The 9,875-nt window shown below is 49.6% G+C and overlaps 1 protein-coding gene across 3 annotated transcripts; it reads right to left on the bottom strand.

The window, feature by feature from the left end:
- Positions 1-1,073: 1,073 nt before the first annotated feature.
- On the bottom strand, positions 1,074-7,173 carry LOC128271914 (uncharacterized). 3 transcript variants are annotated; one of them, XR_008269237.1, is made up of 5 exons: positions 7,081-7,164; positions 2,912-3,160; positions 2,725-2,848; positions 1,606-2,511; positions 1,074-1,460 (listed from the first exon to the last, which is right to left on the bottom strand). XR_008269237.1 is itself a non-coding variant. In XM_053009597.1 (4 exons), exons 2-4 carry the CDS (start codon positions 3,103-3,105, stop codon positions 1,353-1,355), a joined length of 426 nt encoding a protein of 141 aa, XP_052865557.1. In that variant the 5' UTR covers positions 3,106-3,160; positions 7,071-7,173; the 3' UTR covers positions 1,074-1,352. The 3 variants fall into 3 exon arrangements, 2 of the variants coding, with proteins under 2 accessions (XP_052865557.1, XP_052865556.1); XM_053009597.1 differs by lacking the exon at positions 1,606-2,511 and having other exon boundaries at positions 7,071-7,173; XM_053009596.1 differs by lacking the exon at positions 1,606-2,511.
- Between the last annotated feature and the right edge of the window lie 2,702 nt (positions 7,174-9,875).

Raw genomic sequence — 9,875 nt, 5'->3', positions numbered from 1 at the left:
CCACGCACCGTCCGACCGACACTCGAGCGTTCCCGGATGCAGCGGACGATCCGCCACCGGGTGGGCACGTTTTCAATTACCTGAGACGCAAATATGCAAGTTAAAAGCAATGATTTTTCGGGCAGAAAATCGAAACGAGTCCGAACCGTACGAAGATGGGAAAAATACAGTGAGTGAGTGTATTAGTGAGCTGTCGATCGAAGCGGAAGACTTTCGAACGTGGCCCAACGCTCGTGGCCCAAACGGTGTAACGCCTTGGGGTAACGTCAGCAGATTCCAAGATGGCGTCCGCCAGCTGATGTGGTAGCGACCTGCGGAAGGAGACGCGCAGCGATTTTTTCTTGTCGTTTTTTCTCTTTGTTCCTGCCCTGCCCTTCGCCTGCAGCTGTAGCGTAGTTTGATAATGTTTTAAACCAACTCGTTTTGTCCGGTGTTACAACAAGGTTTGTTTCTACACTTTCTTTCGAATTTATACGAATTTGCTGTGATGTGTTTGGGCCATCTACTGCATAATAATAAACTGGAACGGCCAAGAAGTTTTAATTGGGCTCAGTCAATAAGTGATTAAAAAGCAGTTAGTTTCCAAAACATGCGTTTCGTTCAGACTCAATGAATACTTAATAAATTTGCAAAATCACACAAAACATAGCTTTGGTGCTGATTTCGTGATCTGATCAAATTTGACAACCATAAATTTCAATCCGCGCTTCTCTCTCTGAGGTTCGCTACCCCGTGATTTTTTGGGTCAATAAAGCATTCTTGGGATAACTAGTTAAAACAAAGAGTTCTTATGAAAAGGACAACAATATTTAATATTAAAAAATGTGTACTTTGTATCGCAATGAATTATGCGCTATAATTCGTTTCGAAATTTGGTGATAGGATATTTGGTGATAGGACACAATTTTAGCCAAAAGAAAATTCTGACAGCAAATGTTTCCTATTTTGAGGTATAGATGGCGCAAAGCGGAAAGTGCTTTGTTGGTTTGAATGAGCCGTTGGAACGAGTTTTGTTTTAAAATCGCACAAAAAAATTAAATTACGCGGTCTTGTGAAGACTGAAGACTTTCAACAGAGATTTTAATGGTTTATTTCGTATTTGCTTGCTATTAACAGTTGTTATCACGGTGAAATCGCTGTGCTGTGCTGTACGCACTGCTCGGTCGCTTTTGCACGTCGAATCTGAGTAAAAGTGTGCCCCCAAAAACTTGAACAAAATTTAACAATACCGACACTCGTCCGACGAGTTCGGATACACGAGAAAGCAAGATGTTTGTCACACAGGACCACACGCTGCGATTCGTTAGTATGGCAAACAGAAGCAGGAACCTAGCTTTTCACAGAACTTGTTTCTAGTGTTTCTTCGCCTTGAGTCGCTTCATGTCGTCGTCCATCGCCATGAATCGGCTCAGTCGCTGTCCATTGAACGGGGCGTCACTTCCGGGTGGATTAAGCCGCATCTGCGTGGAGGAACAAAATAGTTACGGTTAACAAAATCGATCTGCGCAATAGGCCTCGTAGTGAACTGTGCGTGGTGTCCCCTTGGGTAATTTAACACGTAACCATCTTCGCCGAACTCCTAGTTCCTCCGGCTTTTATACGCACCTTTCGTGTATAGCACCTGCTTTCCCGTGTATAGCGTTTAGCTGGCGTTTGTGTGTAGCGTGATGCGGATTTTAAAGGGATGTTTTTGCATAGAGTGAATTTCGTTTGCAAAGCGAGATATGCTTTCAACCTTTGCGTATCAAGTCTGGGTGTGTGTGTGTGTGCGGTGAGTATATATACGTGAGTAGGTGTTCCTTGGTCCCAGTCGTAGGTCCTCATTTAGTCAAACGTTAGGAGGATTAGGCATCGCAAGCGATTTCGGCACCATTGTTTTAATGTTTTCTGCTTCTAAGGCTTTCGATGATTGTTACAACACACCTCGAAACAAATTCAGGGAAAGCGACCTCACAGGCGTTGAAGGTAAGGGTTAGGAAAGAGGTTATACGATAAGCACATGCATTAATGCTCAAGTTATCTATTAGCAGGTTAAGCTTATAATGTTATTGATTAAGAAACACGATGGGTTTGTTTTGCTCCATTTGGTAACCGATTGATACGACCGAGCGAAACGTTGCTTCAATGCTACGTTAATACGGACACAAACGTTCGATTGCGACGCCGTGGTGTACGATCTTTCTTTTTGGTAAGTTAAATGTTAGCTAAGATTAATTACAATAAAGGAACAGTTGTTGAACTAACAGAATCGCGGTCTATGAGAAAGAGAGGAAAATGCTACGATTGTGGGCAGAGTTTAGACACATTAGATAGAATCAGTTTCGGTAGGACCGGTCGGTAAAGTCAGCGTAGAGAATCCGAGAATCGGTAGAAGGTCAACTGGCGAAAGTAATGCCAATGTACGTCGGTTGTAACACGGTGTGTCTGTAGGTGAAAAATGCCAACATCACTCGTACGCGCGAAAATCCTGTGCAGTAACTAGATCTCGACATTCTCCTTGGCGGAGCGTTTCTGTAACGGCAGCGGGACAGAGGGGCAGAGTGGGCCGAAAAAACGGTATAAATTAACAATGGATCTTCACACAACAACTCCATCTTCGATTGTTAGTAGCAGTTTTGCTTCGTTTTGCGTGCCTCGTGCAACGGTTGTCTTTAACCCCGAACCAATTATGCAGGGCCAACCTTGGGTGGAGAGTGTCCTGCGGTGCGGACACCAATACATTACCATGATCCGGTACTTTTCCTTGCACGCGTAGTTCGACTCGTCGACGTCCTTGTAGCAGTCGGACTTGTAGTCCGCTGGAAGTGGTTTGCCTTCGTGTTCGCACAGCTTGTGAAGGGGTCGTGATCTGTGCCAAACAAATCGAAAGTTAACCCCCAGAAGCCGGCGCGTGTCTGCTCGCAGGGCCTACCTGACGATCATCTTGTCCATGCCGGTCGGCTTGTTGATCGGACAGTAGAACACATCCGGCGTGTTTTTGTCGTACACGATCGACTTCCGGAGCAGATCTTTCTCGGTGTGCTTGATGTGTTTCTCCTTTGACGCCACCGCCAGCTGGGCCGCTATGCAGACCACGCTGAGAACTAGCACCACGACCTTGCCCATGGCTATCAGCGACTAATGAATTCTTCTATTGTTTTTCTGGTCTCCTGTGAAACGGCTGAAAGGGAAATGCACGTATGTGTAAAGTGCATCGTGCATCGAGCATAAGTCGGACGTGGGATCGTTGGTAGTGCCACAACAAGGGCCAATTAATTGCGAAAGTAGGTAGCGGATGGCAAATCACTTTCGTTCGACGCTACTTTCATTCGGGTCGTGTAGATTTTCGTGTCAACCAAGTAATATCGAGACTTGCGCTTCGTTCTGTTCGACGCCAAACGCCGGAACGTTTGCCGGAATGCTGCCGATGTTTGATTCATAAATTGGCTTATTTGCATCGCGGCGAAACAGGTTTGGGGGTTAAGTTTATTCAGCTGCACCATTGTGAAGCTTCACCACCCGTCAAGGCACCGTTGAATCACTTGCCATTCAACCGGAGCCGTTCTTGCCGATGATCATTAATCAGCGCCAGAACAACCGCATAAACGGCTCAGATGTTCTCCCATGATGCCCATCTGCAAGCTGTCAGAAGAACGCTGACGAATGTTTGCCACCAACCTTGAGTCTATAAAGTGGTTGACTGGGACCACCTGGGGTAAAAATAACGTGCCGCGAGAGAAACTTACACCAGCCGAAACTTACACGGAAGCCGATTGGAAATTGGATAAAATTGTTTAACTGCTAAATCGTTCATCGATCATTTGGACCGCCCGACCTCACAAAAAGCCCTCGCTATTTACGCGATAAAACTCGTTAACGTGCGTTAAAAATCGCGTTCCCAGCCGATCGTAGCGTCTGTTTGGGCCACTTCCGCCTCCTCAGGCTTGGGATAAGTGTGGCGGCCATCTCAACACTTAACACCTGGCCCCCGGGGGCCAGGGGAGTACTATGATAGCCCCTCTTTGAGACGAACGTAAGCATAGGGTCGGAACAGCACGGCCCAACAGGGAGGGAAACTATGCTGAGCATAAGAACTTGGCCGGAGGAAGAAGGTCAACGAAACTCGGGCTCGGGCAGACGGGTAACGAAAAGGTAACGGTATCGTGAGCACAAACGTTGCCCGGTTTTTTCTTCACTATCACATTTGTGTGCCGGGAGCCGATGGGAGCTAAGCCGATAGTTGTCTTCCGCCTACCATTCGCGATGGGGCCGCCGCCAGGGTGGTTGGCGTGCCGACTTGCGACTCGGACTCGCGACCCATCCGTGGGCCACCCTCCCCCCGGAAGAGTGATAAAATGTAGAACGGACAGCTAATTGACGGCCCCGAATGCGGTCATCCCGTGGTTCCCGGGCGGGACTTTGGGAAGCGTGCATCGCCCACGGAAGAGGCTCGGGTTCGGGTGAGTAAGTTCTTTCGGTGTCTCTTTAAATGATATTTCTTACTTTTCCGGCACTTCACACCACGACTCCGTTTGCCCACGAAGTACCGTAATAGGTCGGTTTTCGGTCGCTAATAAGGAGGACCGCGAATGGGGGCCGTTGGGCCGATCTATGACTCATCATCTGAACTCAACGGGAGAAGACCGGAGCTGTGGGATCACGTTTTGCCATTTGTCATGGGCCAGTGTTCGTGGCAGTGATAAGGAATGCTTGGGTAGAAAAAGAACTAACTGAAATACTAAAGTAACAAACGTATTCTGTAAAAGGTAATTTACTTTTGGCCGAGCGCTCGTCTCAACAGTGATTTCGCCATCTTCCTTTAACAGCACCCCCTGAAGGTGGATTAATATTCGCTCCATTCGAAGCGTGACTCCGCAACACTTTGTTTGTCGTGCCTTTAAATGGTGCCCGAGTGTGTGGGCCGCACAAACCTCGATTCGATGGACGCCGTTCGGTTGACCGCCCGGTGACGTGGCTTCCCGAAAGCCCACATTCAACCGAGTTTTGCACATCACGTTTTGCTGGGTATACGGCTCACGGCCCCGCTCAGTTAAAATGTCACCCAGCGTGGAGCCTCCCGGCAGGGCTGTCAGCTTCCTTGACAGAGGATAAGCCGTTTGAGTGCCGTTGCGCTGTTCCACAAACTGGTGTTCCGCAAGCGGCCAGCGGCCATCCTTCTTCGGTCGAACTAGTTCTTCGTCTCTCCTCGATTCGATATTTATGCCCGAAGATGAGTTGACATTTTGCTACGAGCAAAAGGCGACCGTGCCACCCTCTAACGGGCAGCTTTTAAATGTTTCAATCTCGACACCAGACACCAGCGGCCAGATCGTGCGATTGGCGCGCGAAATGAGGATGTTCGATGGGATCGTCCCCGAGATTCGACGGTAATTGAATTATTTAATCGATCGATCGGCCTCGAAGCAACGAACTGCGGTCGGTGCGGTGCGATCAATGCCATCATTAGCGGTCTCACGGCAGGAGCATCCCACAAGACACTGGGTGGTCGCCATTTTGAGACCGATCAAGATTGCAGAATCGAGACTCGGAGGTTCCCAGAACCCCGTCGGCCGTCCGTCGGCCTCTTCATGGCCCCGTTTTTGCTCCGTTTCTCAAACCCATCCCAAGATGGGTTCTCCTCCCAACAGGAAGCAACCGGCGAAGCACTAATTTGCTCGTTGTGTTCGTGTTTCTTACTTTACACTCATCATCCGGTGGCCAATTAGTGAAACACTTCACGGGTGACGACGACTAAGGACACGACGTCTGTTGCGCGCCGTTATGCTGATGAACGTACACTGCACGAGGTTGCATCCGGTTCAGGGTTAGTGCGGGGTTTCGAAAATCCGGCCCAACGAACCGTGTTAACCGTGTCTTCTCGTAAACGCTATGAAGGATTCCGTGCGCACTTTATGCAACGCGTTTTTGGGGCCACACTCAATGACGCCACTATTTGCGTACGCCGGCCGTTTCGGATCGTTCGTTTCTTCATCGTGTATCTTCGACTAGCATCTGGCTCCGTCGGTAACCCTGATGCTGATTGTCCGACGATGGCCACACACTGACGCTGACGCAATGAGTGAAAGTGGCGCGCATGAACGGATCGGTTTCGGAGAACCATCCATCGTGTCGCTTTGCCATCCTCCCCTAGCGGAGCACGCGTTCCGCTTCAGAGCGCCGAACTAGGAAGCGGCCAGCGGCCGATTGGGGTAGTTTATTAGAGTTTGTTAAACCGTTTATCATCCTTTGGTTTGGGTCTTGGCCGTTTCTCACGGAATAGTGTTGTCCACACATGGAATGGCGGCTCTTGTGTGCTCCAATAAAATTGACCACCCGTCGCGTGAAGTTGTTAATTGTTCGCGGGGCACAAGCCCCCCCCCCCCCCCACCGAGAGATGACTTCCGGCCGATTGGCTTTCTGTTAAACCGCGCAGACCGCGCAGACCGCTGAATCATGTCCGAATCGGCCAAACGCCAGGGCAGCCAAACGCAAACACCCGCTCCGGGAGGCCAGTCCGCTTTCTGTCCGCGGTGCGGTGACGAAGGAGAGCACCACAAAACCGGTTCTCGAGGCTGCATTTGCGCACGTGTGTGTTATCGTGCGCCGCTCACGAAAGCCGCGCGTTTCCCGGGCGATCGGTGCCTGGACCGAAACGGAGGAAAAAACCTTGGATCGACCTATTTTCTGGCTCCGGGGCGCGTTTATGCTTTCGTTTTCCGATCACGAACTGACCGCCCTGACCGAGTATGTCAAGCCGCAACGGGCGTGGACCTTTTGGTGGGGGGCTAATCTCTTAGGAATGTGGGCTGGATTGGAACCGATCGATTCGAACAATTCAAAACGGAACACTCCGACGGACACCATTCGGTCTTGAAACGGGAATTGCGGGGTGACTTCATCGATCCATTGCGACGTGACAGACGACGAACCCGACCCCCAATTGGTCTCGCGGTGTCCCACGCGATCTGTTCGCGTTGAGGCTGCGTGCGACGTGCCACGAATAGAGAAACCCTCACTTCTTGACCTGTGCCCGCGTGGCGCAACATGCGTAATTCGTATGGGTACAACCAGCCACCGAAAACCCACCGCACCTTCACACACCTTTGTTGACAACAGCGTAGTGTCCCCGCGAGGCCGGATATTTGAGACAACGCGAACCACAGAAACACGCGTCCACTCTCGAAGACAAACGAAGTACAACTAGCGCGAAAGGAGACGGTCGCGATCACACGCGATCGTGACTCGCTGGCGGAGAGAGAGAGGGAGGCGTTCTTTCAGAGCGCGTTTGGAGAGAAATGTTGTTTCTCCGTGAAACACGACGATGTTGGTCCGCGAGTGTGCGTGCTTAGCGGCAACGGATCGAAGGCGGGATCACATTTCACTTGGCGCCGAAACAGCATTTCGACTCACACACAAGCTGCAGTAAAGATTAGCTCGCTGGATCCTCCGTTCGAGTGTTTGCAATCGATAACGGTGGTAAATCACTTTCATTTTGTACACTACGTCAGGGATCAATGCAAGCGAAGGGGTCGGTCGGTTGTTTGGACCATCCGACAACGACGCCGATTGCACCAGCCAGTAGTCGGCAGCGAGCGAAACGATCAGTCCACTCTGGCGGAGACTGCGGCCGGCAAGCAGCGACGAACCTGTTTAGCCATGTGCACCGAGGCGCGATTAATGCGAGTCACTTTCGATTTCGTGTCCGTGTCCGGTTGTGTGTGCAAGTGTGTTCGGACGTTAGAGGCAGTGGCCGCCGGCAGGTGCAGAAATCTCCCGAAAAAATTACTTCCGAAGCTTCCGCAGATTTGCCGTTTAATGATGCTTTCGATCGATCGACAACATAATCACGAAATGGCGAAAGGAAAGAGAAACAGGAAGGAAGAGAGCTGTACGAATCGCCGAGTGTCTTTCACTGTGTGGATGATCGTGTGGGGAAGTTCAGCGATAGACGAATTGCTTTATCAATTATAACATAATCGTGGGACGGGTGAAGACCCTCCGTGCACGAAGATGATGATCGCTGTTTTCAATTAGTCATTTAATTCTTGTTCCCGAAGGAATGTCTTGGAATGTTGCCCGGCCGGGAGAGTGCTGAACCGAAAGAGTACAATGACGATGTCATTTTCTTTGCTGCCTCGAATTTGTTCTACGCGATCTCGGTGCCGGTTCCCTTTAAATCCACAGCAGATGTAATGCAGCACGGGCACGGCACGAATCGTAATGGAATGAAACGCGGGCCGGCTGGCTGAGAACGGCATCAGCCGGGACCGTCGAGATGTCGGCCAAATCGGTAAACCGCGGAGCAGCGGGACGCCCGGCCCGTCTAACGGGGTTTTAATGGCGTCGAAAGTATGCCCTGATTGGCGGGTAGTTCACCCTGGTGCCTCTCGCTTTGCTGCCACGGACATGGTCCACGGGAATTAATTCAACATTAATGTGCCAACTGTGCCCGGCGGGAAGGATGAAGTCTGCTAGAACTCGCGATCGAATTTCGCGGCTCGTGTTACCTGTACGTGTTCTGTGTGCTCGCTCGACCCGAGGTGGTGGTGGTGGTGTGCAGTGGTGAAGAAAGATTTTTGCATGTTGAGCACAGGACAAAGGGTCGCGCTCGCTTCGGAACGCCACTTGACAGCCACCGGTTGTGAATAGCATTGACCTGGAACCCCGGCGAATAAGACGCTGATTTGTCGGCAAAAGGCCGCTTGTGTGAGTAACTGTCTTTATTTCGTGCCGCTTTCTGGCGTGTGGCGTTCGTGCAAGTCGTGCGTTTATCCGCTAAGCGACTTGCGTGGCTTCTGAAGAGATACCATATATTAAAAGAAACGGAGCAAAGGAAAGGAAACCAAGATAGCACTTTGCTTCGATTGTGGGTCGAAGTGGAGCGGTTTTATCATGATGAAGTGTAATGATGGTGCCGCCTTTTCAAACCGTGCGTTGGTTTTGAAACATTATACAAAAACCTGTGATAGCTTTGGTTGAAAATAGTACTTTCTGTTCATTAATTATCAAAGCGTTAGCGCTTTAAATTCAGCAGAAACTATACACAGTACTAAAGAGGACATTTTGAACCAATTAAAGGTTAATATTGTGACGCTCCTATTATTATTAACCAACCCTGTCTATGAGTATGCTTGCTGTGAACGTAGGAATTAGATTTTTCCAACATTCAAATTTGTGATCTTCAACTGTCATTTTGAAAAACGAACAAACACTTTGCCAAACTAACGGCATCTGTTGGACTATAAATGAACCTAACCTATGTTTTTAGTTGATCTATCAGCCACTGGATGGCGCTGATCCGAATTGTTTTCGATCCGGATCCGAATCGGACGATCGGATCCGGTCCGACAAAAATCGCTATCGCTCTTTTATGCTAATTCGCTCTCCGGCTCCGAAAAAGCGGAGACGGTAGGATCCTACTTTCGACTGGCCAAAGTGACTCACTTAGGAACAATAAATCTGCATCGAGCGGGGCCATCGGAACCCTTCAGGCCACAGTGTGTCGGCATCTCCGGTATGTGGATTAGAAACTAGCGAAAACAACTTGGGAAAATTCATTTAACCGGTTAGCGAACCGGTTAATGAATTTAGGAAGGAAAAATTAAGCACTTTTATCGTAACTAAACTAAAATAAATAAATAATGCTCAAGGTAGCAAAAGGCAATCGTCACCCATTTCCGAGCCTTGGCCTAAGGATGTAAAACAATAACAAGTTGATACCGCTTCACTGCCAGCAGCACGGCGACTCGTTACGAAAGCCGAGAACGGAAACCAAATGGCATCGATATGTGCAACAGGGCGAGTTAAAAAACGCACCGTATTTTACCCATTTCCACGCTCTGTTAATTCCGTAACGTAGGGAACCCGGACCGAGCACCGTCACCACGGTGGCAGCA

The sequence above is a fragment of the Anopheles cruzii genome, chromosome 3 (assembly GCF_943734635.1).
Source record: "Anopheles cruzii chromosome 3, idAnoCruzAS_RS32_06, whole genome shotgun sequence".
NCBI classification, from domain to species: Eukaryota; Metazoa; Arthropoda; class Insecta; order Diptera; family Culicidae; genus Anopheles; species Anopheles cruzii.
Note: the sequence above shows the minus strand (reverse complement) of the source record. Positions and strands in the feature narration are given on the sequence as shown.